This window comes from Rhinatrema bivittatum, chromosome 7, assembly GCF_901001135.1.
Source record: "Rhinatrema bivittatum chromosome 7, aRhiBiv1.1, whole genome shotgun sequence".
In the NCBI taxonomy this organism is placed as follows: Eukaryota; Metazoa; Chordata; class Amphibia; order Gymnophiona; family Rhinatrematidae; genus Rhinatrema; species Rhinatrema bivittatum.
This window is the reverse complement of record NC_042621.1, coordinates 223,721,771-223,744,480: the sequence shown is the minus strand read 5'-3', so window position 1 is coordinate 223,744,480 and position 22,710 is coordinate 223,721,771. Positions and strand designations below refer to the sequence as shown.

The following is a 22,710-nucleotide window of genomic DNA, read 5'->3' as shown; positions in this document are numbered from 1 at the left end:
TGGACAATGTTGGACATTGGCTGGTGGGCCTGAGACCACTGGGACTTTAATGTCCACTGTGTTATTCCCATGGCAAGTCGAGCCATCGGTGTAACATGAACAGAGGATGCCATGTGGCTCAACAAGATGAGAACATGACGAGCCGTCGTGGTTCGGCGAGTCTGTATAGTGTGTGCAAGTATTGCAAGCGTATGAGCGCGGTCCCTGGGAAGAAAAGCTTTTGCTTGGATAGTGTTGAGATCCGCTCCAATGAAGGAGAGGAATTGGGATGGAGTCAAATTGGACTTTTGATAATTGACTAGAAATCCCAAGGACAGTAGTAGTCGCAAGGTGAGATGGAGGGATTGAAGAACTGCCTCCGCAGACTGGGCCCTCAGTAACCAGTCGTCTAGATAAGGGTAGACGTGAGTGCCTAGTCGCCTTAAGTATGCTGCTACTACTGCCAGGCATTTCGTGAAGACATGAGGGGCCAATGCCAGGCCGAACGGAAGCACTCTGTACTGGAAATGCTGGTTTCTGACGAGGAACCGGAGGTATTTTCTGTGAGACGGGGTTATTGCTATATGCATGCAGGCATCTTGTAGATCTAGAGAGCAAAGCCAATCTCCCTGTTGGAGAAGAGGGAGTAGCGAGCCTAAGGTTACCATCCTGAACATCTCCTTTCGAAGATGCTTGTTTAGGGCACAAAGATCTAATATTGGATGAATGCCCCCTGATTTTTTTGGTATTAAGAAATATCGGGAGTAGAAGCCCTTTCCCCTTTGTAGAGGGGGAACTTGTTTTATGGCATTGACTTGTAGGAGGGATGTTATTTCCTCTTCTAGAAGTGGAGAGTGGTCGTGGGAACTCCATCCGGATGAGGTGGAGAGTCCGACGGTATTGAGAGGAAGTTTAGATGGTAACCTTGAGCTATGACCGACAGGACCCACTGATCCGTAGTGATCGTGTGCCACGTGGTGGCGAAGCTGCAGAGATGGCACAGGTGGAAGTCAGCAATCGCTCTCTAGTGGGGAGTCAAAATCCCGAAGAAGGGCCAGGTTGCGGAGGTGGCTGTGTCTTTTGAGGCCTGGCTTGGCGAGGTTGAGCCTTCTGATTGGGTCTGGTTGGACGAGACCGAGCTGGAGGAGGGTAGTATCTACATGCTTTGAAGGTGGATCTTTTTGCCTCTCTTCTGAACGGACGTTTAGAAGAAGAGGAGAAATCCATGTGCCCAGCAGAGAATTGTCGCAGTGTCTCATTATGACGCTTGAGCTGTGAGACAGTCTCCTGAATCTTCTCGCTAAATAGATTATCTCCCATGCAGGGGAGGTCTACTAACCGCTCCTTAACGGCTGTGCGCAGATCAGAGGATTTCAGCCATGCCCACCTCCTGGCACTTATCCCAGCTGCTGACACCCTGGAAGCAGTGTCGAAGTTGTCATAAGCGGCCCGCACCTCATGCTTGCCAGCATCAAGGCCTTTTTTGAGAATAGAGTTGAGCTGGTCCTGGAACTGGTCCGGAAGGGAATCAGAAAACTCCTGCAGCTGCTTAAATAGGTTCCTGTTGTATTGCATCATATATAGTTGGTAGGCTGCAATACGGGAAATTAGCATAGATCCATGAAAGACTGACCAAAAGCATCGAGGAATTTCTGCTCCTTCCCAGGAGGCACAGAAGAATGAGGCCATGTTCTTCTTGCCTTCTTCTGGGCAGATTCGACCACCACTGAATGGTGGGACAGTTGAGTCTTCTGGAAGCCAGGTGCTGACTGAACTAAATAAGTAGCATCAGTCTTGCGGTTGACAGGTGGGACCGTACCTGGATGCTCCCAGTTGAGCTGAAGAAGGTCAAGGAGGACCACATGAACAGGGATGGACATAACCTCCTTAGGTGCATCGACAAACTAAAGGACTTCTAGCGTTTTGTGTCTGGAGTCTTCTTCAGTCTGGAGGATAAAGAGTATGGTCTCTGACAACTCCTTGATAAAATTTATGAAGGAGAGGTCTTCTGGCGGGGATCTTCGCCTTTCCTCTGGAGGAGAAGGTTCAGGCGGGATTATCCCCGGTGCCCTGGAAGTCCGAGGAATCATCGGTCCAAGGCTGGTAGGGTTGATCCCCAGCATCCAACGGGCCTCCAGATGGCAAAATAGGGCCTTCTCCGGCCAGAGGAGATTGGGGCACCGAAGGTATCGGAGGAGGCACCGGTGGCATTGGCGTCGGCAAGGGTCGATGCGGCATCAGAGGCAGAGGGGGCACCGAAGGACTCTGTGACCTTGGTGGATGACTCAGTGGAACTGCTCCAGAAGGCCCTGGTATCGGATCCAGCATCAATGTTCCCTCCTCCTCCGAGAGATGGATGGGCATCGATGAATTGTGACAAATCGGTGTTTTCACCGGTGCCGATGGCAGAGCACCGATGAGGACGTCCAGTCTGTTAAGTAATGGTGCGAGCATTGACGGCATCGAATCCAGAGCTGTGATCGGAATCGGCATCGGTGTCAATGGAGCTGGATGTTCATGGAGGGCCTGCACCACTGCCTCTTGAACCATCCGGTTCAACTCCTCACGGAAAGCTGGTTTTGATAAGACCAGTTCTGGAGTGGGAGGCTGGAAAGGCGTCGCCAGAGGGTCCACAGGTATATGTGGAGTCTCGGCTGCTGCCCCCACTGAAGGCGGGGAATGCCTCTGTGTACCCGGCATGGAGGAGGTTCGGGGCTCCTTGGCACGGGCCTTCTTCTTCGGTGGCTCGGTCGATGTTGAAGTCGAGGCCACCGGTGCGCCTGGATCAGATGGCGCGGTCTTTCGATGCAGATGTTTGTCCCGATGCTCAGCCTTGCCCATGCCCAGTGCAGAGGACGTAGAAGCTGAATTCTTCGATGTTGATCGAGAGTCATCGGTGTCCAATCGATGATGAGACTTGGAAGGCGATGGCTCGATGACGTGGAGGCCTTAGATGGCGGCAGCTGTTTTATTTGAAGCAGAAAAGCCATCTTTTCTAACCGGGCCAGACGTCCCTTTGGGGTCATTTGGACCCAGCTGGTACATGTGTCCACGTCATGGATAGAGCCCAGAGTACACAAACTTGGTGACAGTCTGAGATGCACATTGTCCGAGGACAGTTGGGACAGCTACGAAAATCCGTCGCCATCGCTACAGTCGAAAATTTAGGCCACGGCGCGGTCGGTGATCATTGGGCCTAAAACTTGGAACTGTCTGTAACCGACCAAAAATCCAGGTAAAGCTTACCTTACGGTTGCGGGTATCGACGGTGGACAGGGGGACCCTAGATGGGGTGAGAAATTTTGCAAATTCTGAAAATAATCCCTGAGGAAAAATTCTTGTCAGGAATCTGTGAGAGAGCTCCTCACTCCGCGTAGCCAAAGCTGCACAGGGAAAAAAAAAAAAAAAAGAGATTGAAGGGGGACCCCTGCTGGATGCAGGGTTGGTGGCATGCTGGGCATGCTCAGTAGTGCCAGTCAAAGTTCTAGAAACTTTGCCAAAAGTGTTCTGTGATTGGGCTCCATCCTGATGATTTCACCCATGTGTGAGGACTACCATCCTGCTTGTCCTGTGAGAACATCTAGTTTACCTTGGCTTATTTCACTTAATCCCTCCAACCCACCATCTTTATATGAAAAGTCTGATGAGTATAGCTGTGCAATTGAAATACATTTTTCTAATTTGCATTTAAATATCTAATAAACTTTCTTTAGTTTCAAAAGTGCTATTTTCTAAAAGTCCCACACAGGCATCGTTTCTTATTCCCACCCAGATGAAACTCCTTATTCAGGTTTCGTAAAGTTTCAATCCAAAATTAATGCAACCACTTCACAATCTCGAACTTTAAATTTTTAACTAAAATATACCTTAACTTGTAGTCTCATCCTGATGGGGCTGCGTTTTGAACAAGTCCCTCCTCAGGGGATCCAAATTGTTATTTGCAAAAAATCTACTTGCTTATTCCTTGTTCGGTGGGTAACATCTGATTGGCAAAAATACTTAGTATTTATTCAAACCAAAACCTTACCTATGTGACCTGAAATCAACCAATAATAGAAAGAGACATCAACTGAGCGATAAACAATCCAACTCCTCATTCATTCCCAATGGAGTCACTGTCTTCAATGTAAAAATCCAAAATTGTTCGCAGTAGTTTAACCGTGCCGCTTTATCCCCTCCACAAAGTGTACTTTGTACTTGTTCAATGCAAGTCCAACACAATTGTTCAAAAGAATGCTGATTATCTCACAATGTGCAACCATGGGGGCACTGATAGGTTTTGTATTCAGTCAACCTTATTTTCACAGGTTGACTACTGCGCCCAATATACAATTTTGGACAAGGCCGAATTATTACATACACCACATCGACAGAATTACAATCTGTCTTAGATTTTCTTTTAACTCGGTAACCTGTGAGTGGGTCCTCCCAAACTTCACCCTAAACTGTACTGACACAAAAACTGCACTTATTCCATTTCTGGTGTGATCCTGTTGAGCAAGTGTGATATCGGTGAAATACAAATGTATAATACGATCCCATATATTGGAACCTCTCGATAGCGCTATAAGTGGAGGATCTCTAAAAATTTCATGCAAAGCCAACACATGCCAGTGCTTTCTAATTAAGGCAGCTATCTGTGCCATTGTATTTTGTTATAACACACACACCAAGCGATTTGTATTCTGTCTCTGTTTATATCACAACAAATCACTTCTTTCTGAATACTTGGCTCATTTATAAGTCTGTCTTATAATTCTACGAGGGTGCCCTCTAGCTCTAAATCTTGAAGCCAAAATTTCTGCTTGCACTTCATACTCTTCCACAGTAGACCAGATTCATCGAATACGGAAATACTGACAAACAGGGAATCCCTTTTAAGGAAGTTGCATGATGACTGTGATACCATAACAGATTATTCTTATCTGTGAGTTTCCGGTGTACCTTGGTGGTAATACTCTGCCCTTGTATTTGAACTAATACATCTAAATATGGTATTGTTTTACCACATAGAAATGTAATCTGTAAATGACAGCTCAAAGAATTTATCCACTCCATAAAGGCCAATAATTGTGACTCTGGGGCAGCCCAAATCATAAAAACATTATGTATAAAGCAATACCACTTGATTATATACTGCCACCACTCATGTCATAAACCCACTATTGTTCAAACGCTGCCACATATAGATTAACTACTGCCGGTGCTAGTGAAGACCCTTGGGAATATGGGTTTGGTGGTAAAAATTAGCCCCAAAATAAAATTATTATTGAACAAGACAATCTTTGCTAAATCAACTAAAAAATTTGTAGGTACTCGTTGGGCAGATGTGCATTGTCTCAAATAGTTCTCAATTACTTTTAATGCTGCCTGTTTTGGTATATGCATATATAATGCCTATATATCCATGGTAACCAATATGTTTGTAAATTACACAAAAATGAGCTGTCTAACATATGATGATATCTGCGCCACTAGGGGTTGAAGAAAACGATCAGAAATATGGCAGGAGGTTTTAATACTGAATCATTCAGTGACACTATAGGTCTAATAGGTGTCTGAAGATTTTTGTGAATCTTAGGAACTGAATAAATTGTAGGCTGCCTCGGATGATTTATTAATAAAAAAATTGCTTCTCCTTATTTGTCAAAAAACATGCTGGTTCTACTATTTGTCTAATACTTTCTTTTAGAAATGATGTTGGATCCTGTGTTATAAGTTTATAAAAATTTGTATCATTTAAATGTGCCAACATACTGGGTATTTAGTTATGCAAGTGGGAGAAGTTTGGGTGGAGCTAATGATAATGAGCAACTAGGTAGAAGTACATTGTACAAATCAACTCCTCTTTTATCTTTCATTACTCCAAATGACAAAAAATCTTCAGTGATGTCAACTTTGCTGTTCATACCTATGACTATGTAAAACTGGCCCCCCCCAACCCGACTCTAAAGTGCCTCCTCTTGCAGTGGTATAAATAATAAATTTACATTTTGGTTTCTCTCTCTCTCGCCCCTCGAACCAGCATGTGAGATAAAAACCTTTTCGGCTGGTAACGTGCCTGCAGTGGATTAATCAGCATGCAATGCGAAAAATAGCACTGGGTGATAAATGTATCGTGCGTTGCGGAAATTACCTATGCTATGCAGGAGCAGGGAAATTAGCCTAACCACGCCCCCTTTTTATCACAGGCGCTATTTCCGCTATATTTATGGGGGTAGATTTTAAAAGGTGTGCGCATGTTATAAAATCAGGGGTCGGTGCGCTCAAGGGGGTGCACAATTGTGCACCTTCTGTGCGCCGAGCCGCGCAGCCTTCCCCCGTTCCCTCCCAGGCCGCTCCGAAATCAGAGCGGCCTGTGAGGGAACTTCCATTTCCCCTAATCTAAGCTTTCCACCCCTTCCCCTAACCTTCTCCCCACCAGCCCTACTCTAACCCCCCCCCCCAAATTCTTATCGTACCTTTTGCGTCTGCCTGGAGGCAGGCACAGGTTGCGCACACTGGCAGCCAGCCAGCACGCGATCCTCCGCCACAGCAGCAAATGGCCGCTGTGTCGGAGACCTCTGGCCCCGCCCCCAGCCTTGCCCCTGGACCGCCCCTTTTTGCAAGCTCCTGGCCTTACATGCATCCGGGGGCTTTTAAAATCTGGCCCAAAGCATTTTGATGAATCTAGCTCATAGCTTGTTAATACTGAGCCCAATCCTGCACTATTATTGCTCCCCCCTTATCTGCCCTTATTTATAACTCAATAAGAAGCCTTAGCCAATGAATCTAAGGCTGGTCTCTGTACTTTAGTCAAATTATGATATAGTCTCGCTCCCCTTGACTCCATAGCTTCAAAATCCCTCAAAACTAGTTGCCTAAAGGTGACTATGTAAGGATTAATAGGGCTGGGTGAATTCCATGTAGATCGCGGTTTCACCAGTGAGATATCTTGCAACTGTATATTATTTTGTTCAAAATGTAGTTTCAAATTCAATTTCCTCACAAAACGATGAATGGAAAGTCTACTATCAAAAGGTCTATGAAAACTTGTAGGGAGAAAGAAACCTCAATTTGTGCACTACTTAACTCAACTGTTGATAGATTAACTATTGCTGAAGGCTCTTGTATTGTTGTTGTTGCGTGATTCGGGTTTGTGGATGGGGATAGTCTTGTTGATTCTTGGGGTATTGCCTCCTGTAATGTCCTTTTTGACCGCGTTCCCGAATATCCCTTTCTAAAAAGTTACTCTGTCTTGATCGTCCTTCTGGTTGGATTAACCTCTCTTTCTTCTGATTCATCGGAGCCGCTAGAACCATCAACCAATGAAAAATCAAAATGAACCTGCTTTTATTTTGATGCTTTTTACCCATCCATATGTAAACACATGGATGGGTAAAACCTTTTGGGGAAGGGAGGAGTCTTTTCCGAAGGGATGGGCTTCCACTTAACTAGGGTGGAACCAGGCTGCTGGCACTAACCTTTAAAAAGGAGATAGAACAATTTTTAAACTAAATCATAGGGGAAAGCAGACAGTTGCTCAGCCTCTGGACCTTAACGTGTTCAAAGGAGTGAAGGTGGGGAGGGGTGTGATCAGGCCGCCAAGCCCTTTGCATCTGGGGAAGGGATTAGAACGTAGGGTATTGGGCCATGCAGAGACCCCTTTGCACTTGCATCGTGAGGTGGAGGTGAGAGGGACTGGGGCCTGGAGACTCCTTTGCGCTTCACTTGGGGAGAGAGAAATAGAGGGAGCAGCCTTTGAGGGGTGGGAGGAAATAAAATACCCTGTACTAAACAGGGCATTTTCACTTTGAGCCGGCTAACAAGAGAAATTTCATGATCCAGCGCGTTCATGCTAGACTTGTTGGGCTAGCATGTATGCCGTTTAAGTATCATATAAGCATGCAATACAAGCATGCAAAAAATGCTTTTGTTTTTTTGCAGACATTTTAGTGTGTTGGTCCCTAAACATGTGAATAAGTCAGTAAGTAATTTGTTTCAGCTAATATGAGCTGAAAAACTAGATTCTTTTATCGTGTTTAAGAAAAACTCTCTCTCTCTCTCTCTCTATATATATATTTATACACACACAAACATACATGCATAAACACACATGTATTTTAAAATAATAAACTGTTTAAAGTGAATAGCAATATGGTTGTGTTGTGATCTTTCAAAACCAATTTCTAGTTGATAATTTTCTATCTGAAATGAGGACAAAGTAATCTCAAGCATGAATTGTTAGCAGATAGTGTAGTTCTGTTATTCAAATGGATTCAAGCACTAGCAGGAAGGAAGATCAGCTGCCATGATCATTCATGCTTATTAATGATACTAGCATTTCCTAGCAGTTATTGCCAACCATAGTAACCAAAGAGAAGCAGTGTTCTTAAACAAATACCTACCACATACAACTGCATTATTATGTGAAACCTAGCAGTTTATTTAAAGTACTATGTTTTACCTCAAAGACACAAATTTGGCTTTCCCTAAAGGAAATAAATCACATATTCTTCTGACTAGTGACACAATGAAGTCCATATTCCGAAATCCAGCTAAATTAATATTTGGGCACTTATCTGCTAAATTTTAGCCAGATATCATATTATCTGGATAACTCAAGGGCGTTTCAGGGGTTATCTGGCTAACTCCAATATTTAGAGTTAGCCAGATAGTTCTTTGGCATGACCAGACTTAGCCAGATAAGTTGTCTTAAAGTTAATCGGATAACAGCTGCACTATTGAACATATTTCCAAAGTTAACTGGTTAATTTTGCTATCTGGACAGTGACTGACTATGGACCTCCATACGCGTTTATATCATAGTTTTTAAAATTATTTTTTAAACAGTAATGAAACTGCACCACAAAAGCACAAATCAAAACAATGTGCTAGATAAATGACATCACTTTAGTTTAAATCTGTCATATTTTTTAATTATATAGTTTTATTTAATTTGTATTTATTATGTATGTTTTATTGTTATCTGCATTGAACATATTGGAAAAAGAGGAACATAAATTGATGAAATAAATAAATGCAAGAATGCAAAACACCATCGTCATGCTGACATCAGCCATGCAAGCAAGTTTGTTTTATTTTGTTAACAGAAAGCTCTCTTTAACAACTATTGTCATTTTGACTCTTTAATTTCTCCCCACACCTCTTTCATTCATTCTTAACAGTCAAGGTACTGAACTATGTTCTGTATTTCCAAAACTTATTGAAGACACAAAGACTGATATTTCTGCTTTGTAAGGACTGTATTCTAGCTAGAACCAGGATCAAACATCTTCTGCTCTATGGGCAGCAGCCTGACCAATCTGCTGAAGGGAGGTCATTTTCTGGTTGCAAGTAGCCTCATTTCATAGCTATGGCTCTTTTTCATTACCATTGGAGGGGATCATTACACATCTTAAGAGAAGTAAAACAAACACGTATATATTGTTCATACTAGTTTTCTATCAACTATTAATTTATCAAAATTGCTCATTTCAGCACACCTATGTAGATAAACACAAACACATGGAAAAAAATATCGCTAAAGAATTTACCATTATCAGATTCATCCAATGTCTCTGCTCTATCTGCGGTTTTGTCACCTGCAAAGAAACAGTTAGTGAAATACCCTGCCCAAAATTACATTGTGCCACAGTAACAACTCCAGAAGCATATAAACAGAGTAGATGCACTATCTAAATGATATGTATAGCCTAGAGGAGAAGGGACAGGAGGGATATACAGACATTCACATTCCTCAAAGTATAAATAATGGATTCTAAGTGTGGTATTAACTATAGCATGAAGCATGAGTTTTATGATGTTATTTTTAATCTGGTATGCTGTTCTTATTATTTATTAATAATTGTAATTGTGAGATGTGTTATAACAGTCTGCTGTATCTGTGTTAGATGATAATACTGTGTTTTATGAATGTGCTGTGACCCACCAATAGGCTGTGACTGGATAGGCAGCTCTATAAATGTAATAACTTTAACCTGAAATAATGCAGAAGCAGCAAACATTTTTTGGTGGAAAAGAATTTCTAGAATAAGAGGTTATGACATAAGGCTCAAAGGGGATACACTTGACAGTAATACTAGGAAATATTTCTTCACAGAAAGAGTGGTGGACATAGTTTCCCCGTGGAGTTGGGAGAGGAAAAATATATAAAAAATAAATAAATAAAATAAAATCCAAGATAGCATGGGATAAGTACAGAAGAAGTGACCCATAAGTCAGAGATCAAGTAGGTTCTATGACACGGACTTTAGAAGGATATCAGACAGATTAGATGTGCCTTGAGGTTCTTATTTGCCATTATATTCTACGTTTCTATGGTCATATGACCATGCTCGATCTGGTTTCTGATCCTGTTTTTCTCTCAAACTCACTTTTTTCTCACATAAAGGTACTGCAAATATTGTACTCAACACCTGAGGTCTGTCCTGAATGTATGAAATTAAATGGCAAAAAACTGCTTTAAATGATGATAATGTAGCATCCAGTCAGACAAACATCTTTTGTCTATAAAAGAAAAATAACCCACCACTTTGTATTTTTCCTGTCATTTGTGAATATGACTGAGAAGAAAAGGAGAAACCTATGGGTTTATCCTCCCATCCAGCCAAATGGAGGCAGAGTTCAAAATTTTTTTTTTTAATGACATCAATAGAACATAAGAGCAGATTAAAACCAATTCAGCCAGTTTACTACTGTCAAAGCTAAAAAAATAATTTAAATATATTAGAAAAATTCTTAAATAACAAATTTCTAAATATTAAACCTGAAGTGCCACAGCCTAAAAGCTGAATCTAAGCAGAATTAAAATGAACTGAAACAATTCATGCATGAAGGAATTAATTCCCAATCCTAAACAATATCTGAAAACAACTTAAAATAACTATGAGTGGAAAATTTAGAAATAACAAAAACAAAGGCTGGGGATCTGGACTGGTGTAGCAGAAGTAAAGAAAAGGAAATTAACAGGTAAGACATAATTTCTCCTTCCATTACCTTCTGCTCCACCAGTTCCAAACCTATGGGAAATATCTAAAGCCCATCTAAGGGTGGGTGGATGACAATCCTGCTTTCAAGATAGAAGAACCAAAAATGGTATCTTGACTAGCGAGAAGATCCAACCTATAGTGCTCTGCAAATGTTCCCAAAGAAGACCAAGTTGCAGCCTTACATATCTCCAAAGGACTTACTAAACATCTTTCAGCCCATGACGAAGCTTGTACTTGTGTTGAATGGGCCTTAATCATATTAGGTATCTTTTTACCCTTCAATAAGTAAGCAGAAGAAATAGTATTATTTAACCATCTAGCAACTGAAGTCTTTGAAGTTACTTCCCCTTTTCGTGGACCACGAAAAAGAACAAACAACCTCTCAGACTTCCGGAAAACCTCTGTCTTCTCAAGAGAAAATTTTAAGCATCTTCTGCCATCCAAAAATCTTAAAGAAACTAAACCTTCCTTACACTCTCTCTTATTAAAAGAAGGTAAAACAATACACTGATTTAAATGAAAAGAAGATACAACCTTAGGTAAAAAAGAAGCGACTGGTCTCAGAATAACCAAATTCCTTGTAAAACGCAAAAATGGAGACTGAACCAACAAGACCTGCAATTCCGAAATTCGCCTTGCGGAAGTAATAGCAACTAAAAAGACTGACTTAAGAGTTAAATCCTTTATTGTAGAATCTCCCAAAGGCTCAAAAGCCAAGCTGTAAGCTAAAATGGAGTTGGATCCTCCATTTCTATAGGACTCTGATGTAGAAGACCCTTCACTTGCCAAAGGGTGATGTTCCAACTTATGGGTGGGCTGTAAATAACTTTTTGAAAAACTGATCACCCAACCTAGACGCTGAAGTAAAGAGATCACTATTCTCTGTCGATCTAACCCTTCGGAGAATGATTTGGCCCTTATTAACCAATCATCCAAATAAGGGTGAATTAAAATTCCTTTCTTTCTCAAAAAGGTCGCTACGACCACCATTATCTTTGTAAAAGTTCTTGGAGCCATAGCCAAGCCAAGCCAAACGGATGGGCCACAAACTAAAAATGTTGGCCTAGTATACAAAAATGAAGATATTTTTGGAAATCTTGTTTCATAGGTATATGAAAGTAAGCCTCTTTCAGATCTAGGGAAGATAAAAATTTGCCCTGACGAATGAGAATGGGCAGGAGAAACTACAAATTGATCCTTTACCAAACTCCTCAAATCTGGAGCATAACCGTAACAGATTATATCCAGAACCCATTGATCCGAAGTAATCTGGATCCATTCCCCAAGAAAAGCCTGTAGCCTGCTCCCTATTTGCTCTCCTAGAAAACGAATCATCCTGACTTCATCATTATGTATTATTTAAAGCCCTGGTAGTTTGGGTAAACTCCCTTCTTGGTCTTCTTGCACCACGAAAGTACTGAGAGGTGTTCTTCCCTTTACTAGATTGAGGTATTACTCTTTTATCTGGTCTTTATCTCCTGGCTTCCAATAACTGAGTATGTCTTCTATAAAAACAAAAACTTGGTTTAGCCTTATCCTCAGGTAGAGATGTGAATCGGAACTGATATCGGATCCGATTCTGGTTCCGATTCACATCTCTATCCTCAGGTAATCTCACAACCTTTTGGACTCCCATACTCTTTATTAAATGATCCAAATCTTCCTCAAAAAGGTATTTACCCTTGAAAGGAAGATGAGACAGTCTGGATTTTGATACAGAATCAGCAGACCAATTTCTTAACCAAAGGAGTCATCTGGTTCCCACAGAAAGAGCCAAAGACCTAGCAGAAACTCTGATTATATCATATAAAGCATCAGATATATAGGCCACAGCCGACTCCATCCTTGCTGAGTTAGGTAACTCAGATAAGTGCTGAAGCCAGCGAAGCAGAGAGCTAGCAACATAACTAACACAAATCATTCCTTGTAATACAAAGGAGCACACAGAAAAAAGATTTTTAAGGACTGCCTCTAACTTCCTATTCATCTCAAAGGAAAGCACCTTCTTCTACAGAAATAGTAGTTTTCCTAGCAATGGCAGCAACTGAAGTATCCACCTTAGGCTGTTGAAAAAGGTGATCCAAAGCCTTAGACTGTAATGGATGCAATCTATTAAAAATCCTCTGACGCTTATAACCAGATTCAGGGAATTCCCACTCAGCCAGAGCACAGCTTCAATCTTTTGGTGAAGAGGAAAAGTAGAAGCCACTTTATGCGAACCCCTCAGAATAGGATCCCAATCAGGAATAGGTTCATCTTTCTCCTCTTCAAGACGTAAGGCTACCGACATCTGTAAAATTAGCGCAGCCATCTCCTCCTTATGGAAAAATCTAATCTGTTCCTCCTCATCCTCTAATGACTGAATCTCGCCTTCAAGAGATTTGAGAACGCTTCCTCCTTTATCATCCTCCATAGCTAAATAAGGAGGACAATTTAAATCCAGAGAAAGAGATTCTGCATCCACTGTATCCAATCTGTTTCTCTTTTGAGATCTCACAGACTCAGCTGTAGAAAAATCAGCCTGCAAGTGATCAACATCATCATGACTCTCTTGTAAGGCATTAAATGCCTGATGCAAAAATCTAAAAAATTCTGGTGAAAAAGATACTGAGCCACTGGCAGCTGCATTTTGCTTTGACTCAAAAGAAAAATCAAGCCTTGGCAGCAACCTGGGCAGTCCCTGAGCCACACTGAGACCTCCCTTTAATGACGATGCTCCCAGTATGTCATCCAAGATGGCTGCTGAATCCAAATCAGCCATTAGAATGGCTGCTATTGACGGTTCCTCTGCAACAGAAGCTTTCCTTGATTGCGGTTTCTGCATGCCAGCAATAAGTTCAATTGTCACTGTTTTTTTTGGCTGTTGCTGAAACTTTCAACGATTCCAGGGAACCACACTTACCGCAGCAAAGGAAGTATAAGGTTCCTTCACAGGAACTGCATTTCTCTCCACAGCCACCGCAACGTTTCTCAGACATCAGAATTAAAAAAAGAATTCAGCTTCCAGCTGTGGGGGGCAGATAAGAAAAAGCTTCGATATAGGTAATTAGCTAATTCACCAACTACTGGATGAATTAAGACACAGCCACACTTGCTCTTTACCACAACAACTGGTAATAGAATAGGGCAATTAGTGTCTTTAGCTCGCTTCACCGCAGGAGCACGGCCATAAGACTGCCGCTTTGACAAGTAAAGGGGCTAAAATTAGCATGAAATCCTTTCAATTTGCTGAAAACTCTCCTCATATAATACAATAAAATAAAAAAGTTCCCATCCAGTGGCTGGAGGCAAAGAACACTGGCTGAGTTGGTTCTAATCTGAGCTTATGTTCTACTTATGTCAATAAAAAAAAATTAGAACTCTGCCTCCATTTGGCTGGATGGGAGGATAAACTCATAGGTTTGGGACTGGTGGAGCAGAAGGCAATGGAAATTGTGTATTTACAAACGTGGTTACAGAAAATAAATCTGGGCACAGGTCAAAATGGTATTTATTCTTAGGCTACACAGGTCATGCTAATGTTTATACCAGCAGTACATGGAAATAAAATCCTGCATGAGCCAACTATGAAAATCAATCATTAAGGGGGGTGAGTTGACAAAATCTATCTAGACAGACTTTTTCGATTGAAAAAAGGATGAGATGGGAGAGCTGATCTAATTTTGCAAAAATCTGAAGGAAAAAAAAAAAGAAGAATCCACTGGAGACAGATTCTGTTTTCATTTGTTTTCCTTGTGAATTAGTAATGAAAAATGCTGGATCGTCAGGACTGGAAACCAAAGCCCTTTATTTCAGTGTTTCCCAATGTGCCATGGCACACTGGTGTGCATTCAGACCTGATCAAGTTTACTATGGAAAAGTCACAATTGTCTGATGCCCAGAGCCAGGCCAACACCTGTACTCTGCTCTGGATATCACAGCAAAGAGAGACGTCAGTGATGGCTCTTAAATATGTAGGAGCTCCATTCTGAAAACAGTGTGTAATCATGGATGCCTTTTCCTAGCTACAGCATGAGCCCTGGACTGTGATAATTAATGGACAGCATGTAGGGCATGAATAGCTGTGCCTTGCTTTGTGCAGCACACACATCTTCAGAGAGAGAAATGCGTTAGTCTGGTGTAGCTGGATTTCAGCTAGTGTTAGAATGCTGCAGGCCAGTAACATGATATAGAAAGTAAGAATTACACAGATATAACTGTTTATAGACGAGTATTGCACACATACATATACTGCTCACCAACTTCCTCATGACCCAATATTAAAACAAGACTATGGAAGTAGAGTTGCTGGACATTTCAGTCTGTCTGAAGTATAGAATTATCTGTTTTTGTTTTCCTTACAGTTGAAAAAACATGAATTTTGCCATCTCTGAGTATCTGTCATTGTAATAGCATCATGTGTCAATTTGTTTTTCAATGTCACTTTTCCCAAAATGATGAAAACAAATACAATACATTATCATTACCTTGATCCTTCTTTTTCTTGCTCTGTTCCGAACAACATAATCTGGACTTCTTATGTGATGGCTCTTCTGCCATTTCATTACTTCTTGGTCTTTTCTTATTTGGTTTGACTTCTCTCCTCCTGTTGTAAGCAAAGAAACCTCTTTCAAGTAACTGCAGGCTGTAGAAATGTTCATCTGTAGTTTCCAATTAACAGCAATATTGCCAGGCTGTACACACCTGCCTTGCTTGGTTTTTGCTTTATCTATGATAAAGTTAATTAATTATTGGAGATATACAGAATTCATCTACATTTGCTAAATGGCCATTTATTAACTCTTATCTGAAAATGATCTTGAAAGTTCTACCAGAATAGTTTTGGTTTGACTGAATTCTGTCTTCTAAATACCAGATTTGTCCAAGCTTGCCATTGTTTAAAATCTTACTCTATCTTGGGAACTTCTACCTTCTCTGTATATTCTGCAGATCTTATTCCTTCTGTCTGCATGGCTTTGAATGTATTGATGTCATAGTTCATATCAAATGTAAGATCCAGCTCAATCTTCAGGATCCTTCCAATAAGCAGCCGTTCAGCAGAAGCACTCATCCACACAATTCACTTAAGCAGGACTTTGGGCTAAGTCATTAATGGACTGCACTACACAAAAGTATCATATAATAGGCCTGAAATCACAGCTATTTTTCTGTGTTATTTCGTTATGGCTGTTAGGCATGTTAAACTGTAATACATCTCTGGTAATAGCAGCAGCTAACATTGCTTCTTTCCACAACACTGTTTCAGATTTATCATCCATATCAAAAATATAAAAGGCAACCATTTGATGGCATTTATATGTATATTCATTAACACTATCTAAATCAAAATGTAGCTTGTTCAAAAATAGGTTTTGCCATAGGAGAAGCTTCCCAAAAAATTAAAATTTTTGTTAAAATGTTCTATTTCAGGACCTTCTGATAAATTTATATAGACACTTTTTTAAAACTGTATTTTCTGTGCTCATAAATATTGCTCCAAAGCCACAATTCAAGTATGATGATATGGGCAGCAGGATTTTCCGTTGCCCTTACCATACTTGAGTTGTGGCTTTGGAGTATATTTATGAGCATAGAAAATACACTTTTAAAAAACTATATAAAAAAATGTATATAGAGATTTTTAAAAATATTCTGAAAAACAAAGAACAGTTAATAAAAATTATAATTTTTTTGGGAAGATTGTTGTTCATTCCATAGCATAAACTCTGTTTGGACAATCTGGCTTTTGATTTGGATTCCATTTGTTCATGGATTGATTTTTTTGTTGTATATTCTCTTCATTAACTTTTAACAATATAAATATCACTGACTACTCGAGTCCCAAAAGGTTATAGCTACTAACATTCATTGGACTAATAAAAGTATTATCTTTATCCAACTACTTGGTTAGCATCTTTTTAACAAATTTCAATTTCTGGAGTTAATGGAGTGAATCATGCTGTAATATTATCATAAGGTTGCATTACCTGTGATGAAAATTTAACTTATAGGAACACTCTGGACACAACCCTGAAATTGTAAAAAAAAAACAAAAACCCTCAAACAATTAATATTGCTATTCATACAGCAGCATCAGCACCCTCAGTTCTGTATAAGATGGTTGTAATCTCTTTCTTCAAGATCTCACAAGCTACACTGGAGCACAAGAAGGAACCTTTAGTGACCTGCTCAAAATCACATGCTGAGAGAGAAATCCGGTCCCAAGATAACTTTACAGATTCAATATCAATTATGTTCTTAAACTGATTTGCATTCTGAGTTATACATTACATATTTTTTCACCAGTTTGACAGTAGATTTCCAAAACAATTGCAGCTAATACATAAGAAATAAAATTACAGTCAGGACATTAAAAAATAATGATTTTGTTATTGGGAAACAAAGCTCCCACTGCCTTAGTCTAAAACAATTTTCATGACCATGATCAAAGAGCCTTCTTTGATATGAAGTTAACAGGGTGTGAAAAATACCAGAAGCATATCTACAATGACAAAAATGTTTCGCTTTTCTGCTAAAACCAAGTTACTACATAAGTCTAACTCCACATCATCACAATGCCTATTGGTCAGAATTACTGTTTGATAAGTCACAGAAAATTAAATGAACATAATACTGGTCATCCAGAAGCTTCAGGAGAGGAGGAGTATCACAAAACTAACTCAGGTAACAAAAGACTAGGAAATTCTAATTCTTTGGAGCAGCCTAGAGTTTGTGAAGTTAAGGGAATTCCCTGTATGACTATGAACTGCTCATGTGACTATCAATTTATTTCATGGATATTATTCAAGGGCAATGTGTACCAGATTGTAAGCCCTCTGGGGATATGGAAATAACTACCGTACCTGAATGTAATCTGCTCTGAAGGGCCAAAAAGCAGAATATAAAAATCTAAATAAATACATATTTTGTCAGCTCATTACAATTCAGCAAGTTTATCAATAAATTTATGTTTCTGGAGCAATGCAACCTGGTGTGGAGATGCATTTATTTTCAAGATACAAGACAGAGTTCTTCGCTCTAAGAGACCTAAAGTAAGTTTCATCCCCTGCCAGAGGAATCCCAAATGCACTCCCTTGTCTAGTCTAATTGTGGAAGGGAGGTTATAAATACAAAGAATATCAAAAGTAAAAGTAAATCTTTCATTTAGTCATAGCATATATTTTGCTTGGTAAGAGGGGCCCTGAAATGCTAGCTCTGGGTTTTTTAAGGGCTGCATTAAGAAACTGAGAAGGAAGTTTGTAAGGGACTATGATAGTCTGGGCATGGGAGATGGTGAATGAGAGCATGAAGAAGCCTTTACAATTGTTTTAAATTTGTGCTAACTCAACCCATGAAAGATTAAAATGCCCATAAGGGAAAACAAATCAGATCTTGGTATCATGTGAATGTATTGCTGTATAATCTTCCTATCTGCTTTATTTGCTAATATGTATCTGCTAATTTCAAAGGTTACAGAGATAAATTAGACCAAAATGATAGAAACTAAGCTAGGTTCTTTTATCTTTATATATTGTCAAAAAAAAGGGACATTTATGATGGTAAAGCATTTACTGCTGAAGACTATCATTTGACTGGCATATTTCAACTACAAAGTGAATAAACAGGGTGGATTCTACAGACGCTTACTCAGTTTGACAAGAGCATTCCTTTTCTCGCCATGCTCAATATATCCAAAATTCACCTCCCAGCTCTTCAGTCCTTCCTTCTCATCGCAGAGTTTGTTCCCACAGAAAAACTGACCTGCACCAAATTGAAACACACACAAAATGTAAAAATAAAGTTACTGGAAGTGCTATATTCAACCCTGCAGTTTTGCAGGCTGAAGACTCTGTAAGTGCTGGCTTCTTCCTAAGGACCTTCACTTTCAGTTTTTATTTTTCCCCCAGGAATTACAACAAGAATAAAAATGGGAGGCATCAGCAGAAAAGATGACGTCATTTTTTCCAGTAAATATCATTTTTGTTCTTGTTGTAGTAAACACTGATAAATTCCCTGGAAAAATAAAATAAAAGCAAAGGTCCCTTCTTGTTCTATATTTTGTTGGGAGCTCTTTCCACAAATCATCTCCCGCTCGTGCTAGCCACATGAACTTATGGGAAAGTGTAGAAAACCAGTTAAGGGCAATTTTTAAAACTTTTTACGCAGGTAATCTGATGGGGCAGAGATAGGATTAGATCAGCGAAGGGAAAGCACGTGCAGGAATTGCATTTGGAAATCTCCATATCAACTTTCACATGCTACTATGCATCTGCTTCAAAGATATCTAATCTGGAAAAGCAGTCTATTTAAATCAAACTCCCCCTGCCTACCTGAATTTTGAAAGATAATCTGCATGGAGAGCTTCCCTTTGGAAATTAAGTTTGTAGGCCAGCAGGTACAATGGCTTGTAGGCCTGTGGATAGTTTTAAAATTACCCCCTAGATGCACTGTGGATGCATATTTAGTGGAGAGGTTTAAAAGTACAGTGATACCTCGGTTCTCGAACGCCTTGACTTTCGACCAAATCGGTATTCGACCAGGAGATTCGAGAAACTTTTGTCTTGGAATCCGAACAAATATTTGGAACTCGAACTTCCGAGATGAGCCGAGTTGAGCCGAATGGCGTTCATTCGGCCCAGCGCGCCTTGCTTGCGTCATCAGTGTGAGTGCAGAGAGAGAGTCACGCTTTGTGGAGAGAGTCACGCTTTACACTGAATTTAACCCTTAGACATGGGTCCAAAGAAAGCCAGAAGTGGTAATGCAGACATACATATTATATACAAATTAGGCCAGTAAATAGGCATTTTCTGGGGCTTGGAACGAATTAATCCAGTTTCCATTATTTCCTATTGGGTTTCATTGCTTCGGTTCTCGAACAATTTGGTTCTCGACCGTCCTCCTGGAACGAATTATGTTCGAGAACCGAGGTATCACTGTATCTTTCTTTATATTCTGGTGATGGAAAGGAGGGAGTGGAAGAAAACATTTTTGCACATTGTTGAGATTACTTACCTGATAATCTCCTTTTCCTTAGTGTAGACAGATGGACTCAGAACAAGTGGGTATAGTGTGCTCATGCTAGCAGTTGGAGACGGATCTGACGTCAGCACGGGTACATATACCCCCACAGGAAGTGAAGCAACTCAGTAATCTTCCTTGCAAAAGCTGTTATGGATATATGTGTACTGACCGATCGATGAATTAGTGAAACAGGATTCCCCTGACCGATTGATAGCAGCTGGAGACCGCCAGCGTTCCCAACCGGAAGATGTCGACACCTGGTAGAGAGGACGCACTCATGTAAGAAGTGATAAGGATTACCTTTAATCGGTGAAACCCCTGTATGCCGGCAGCCGGGTGGGATGCTGAGTCCATCTGTCTACACTAAGGAAAAGGAGATTATCAGGTAAGTAATCTCAACATTTCCTAGCGTGTAGCCAGATGGACTCAGAACAAGTGGGATGTACAAAAGCTACTCCCCAACCGGGCGGGCGGCTGCCTGAGGACCGCGTAGGACTGCCCTCGCAAATGCTGTGTCCTCCCTGGCCTGGACATCCAGACGGTAAAATCTGGAGAAGGTATGGAGGGAGGACCATGTCGCCGCCTTACATATCTCCGCGGGCGACAGCATCCTAGATTCTGCCCAAGAGGCCGCCTGCGCTCTGGTAGAATGAGCCTTGACCTGCAGAGGTGGTGACTTCCCGGCCTCTACGTAGGCCGCTCTGATAACTTCTTTGATCCAGCGGGTGATGGTGGGCCGTGAGGCCGCTTCTCCTTGTTTCTTCCCGCTGTGAAGGACGAACAGATGGTCTGTCTTTCATACTGCTTCTGTCATTTCCAGGTATCTGGGCAGCAATCTGCCGATGTCGAGATGGCGTAGCAAACGCCCTTCTTCTGATTTCTTCAAACCCACCGTGATTGGCAAGGATATGGTTTGGTTGAGGTGAAATTGTGAGAGACTACTTTAGGTAAAAAGGAGGGAACCGCGCGAAGATGGATAGCCTCAGGAGTGATTCTGAGAAAGGGATCACGGCAGGACAGCGCTTGTAGCTCTGAGATGCGGCGTGCTGAACACACTGCCAGCAGGAACACCATCTTCAAAGTTAGAGAATGGAGAGACAGACCCCGGAGGGGTCTGAAGGTGGATCCCGCGAGGAAATCCAAAACTATGTTGAGGTTCCACAGGGGCACTGGCCACTTCAGTGGCGGACGAATGTGCTTGACTCCTTTCAGGAAGCGGGAAACATCTGGGTGCGTGGCAATGGACTTGCCATCCCTCCTGGGACCGTAGCAAGACAGCGCAGCCACCTGAACCTTGATGGAGCTGAGGGAGAGACCCTTCTGAAGCCCATCCTGCAGGAAATCCAGAACCATAGGGATTGTGGTCGCATGTGGATTGGTGCCATGAGTGTCGCACCAGGCTTCAAATACTCTCCAGATCCTTATGTAAGTGAGGGATGTGGAAAACTTGCGCGCTCGGAGGAGTGTGTCTATCACCGGCTCCAAGTATCCTCTTTTCTTCAGCCTAGCCCTCTCAATGGCCAGACCGTAAGAGAATTGAGCAGGATCCTCGTGGAGGATGGGACCTTGACGTAGCAGGTCCCTGAGCGGAGGCAGGGGAAGAGGCTCCCCTGTCAGTAGTCTTCTCATGTCCGCGTACCAGGGTCTTCTTGGCCAGTCTGGTGCCACTAGAAGAACTAGGCCCCTGTGCTTCTGAATCTTGTGTATAAGGGTGCCCAGCAGGGGCCACGGCGGAAAGGCGTATAGCAGGGTCCCTGGAGGCCATGGCTGAACCAGGGCGTTGATCCCGTGAGAGAACAGATCTCGCTTGCGGCTGAAGTATCTGGGTACTTGAGCATTGGACCTGTCCGCTAGTAGGTCCATGTCCGGAGTCCCCCACTGATCCACAATCATCTGGAAGTCTGTGGGGGACAGCTGCCATTCTCCCGGATTTAGGCATTCCCTGCTGAGGAAGTCTGCCGCGGTGTTGTCCCTTCCGGCAATGTGGACGGTGGAGATGTCCTGGAGATTCGCCTCTGCCCAAGCCATCAGCGGGGCTATCTCTAGGGACACCTGTTGGCTTCTGGTTCCGCCCTGTCGGTTGATGTATGCCACCGTGGTGGCGTTGTCGGACATCACTCTGACTGCTCTGTTCCGCAGTCTGTGAGCAAATCGCAGGCAGGCTAACCGGACTGCCCGTGCCTCTAGACGGTTGATGTTCCACCCCAACTCTTCTCTGTTCCACCGCCCTTGGGCGGTGAGCTCTTCGCAGTGTGCTCCCCATCCGCTAAGGCTGGCATCTGTGGTGAGCAGAGTCCATGTGGGGGAGGACATCTTCGACCCCCTGCTCATGTGGTCGGACTGCAACCACTACCGTAGCTGGGTCCGCACTCTGGCTGGTAGAGGTAGATGCACGGAGTAATTCCGGAAGCGTGGGCTCCATCGAGAGAGAAGGGAGCGTTGTAATGGTCTCATATGGGCCCGCGCCCAGGGTACCACTTCCAGGGTGGATGCCATGAGACCGAGAACCTGCAGATAATCCCAAGCTATGGGCCGGCTGGCTCCCATCAAGGACCGTAGACGCGTCTGGAGTTTTAACCTTCTCTTGGTGGTGAGGCTGACTTTGTCTGCCTGGGTGTCGAACTGGACTCCCAGGTATTCCAGTGATTGGGAAGGCTGTAGGCAGCTCTTGTTTAGGTTGACTACCCATCCCAGGCTTTCCAGCAGGGAGATCACTCTGTTGGTTGCCCGATGGCTCTCC

At 42.1% G+C, this 22,710-nt stretch overlaps 1 protein-coding gene across 2 annotated transcripts in view; it reads right to left on the bottom strand.

The window, feature by feature from the left end:
- Window positions 1–22,710, bottom strand: part of LOC115095766 (protein FRA10AC1) — a 154,659-nt gene that overhangs the window by 26,397 nt on the left and 105,552 nt on the right. The window contains exons 9-12 of one of the 2 annotated variants that reach the window (XM_029609892.1): window positions 18,597–18,710; window positions 16,937–16,979; window positions 15,437–15,555; window positions 9,516–9,563 (exon numbers count right to left, since the gene is read on the bottom strand). In XM_029609892.1, coding sequence (XP_029465752.1) covers window positions 9,516–9,563; window positions 15,437–15,555; window positions 16,937–16,979; window positions 18,597–18,710 — 324 coding nt within the window. The remainder of the gene's footprint in view (window positions 1–9,515; window positions 9,564–15,436; window positions 15,556–16,936; window positions 16,980–18,596; window positions 18,711–22,710) is intronic. The other variant, XM_029609893.1, reaches the window with a different exon arrangement.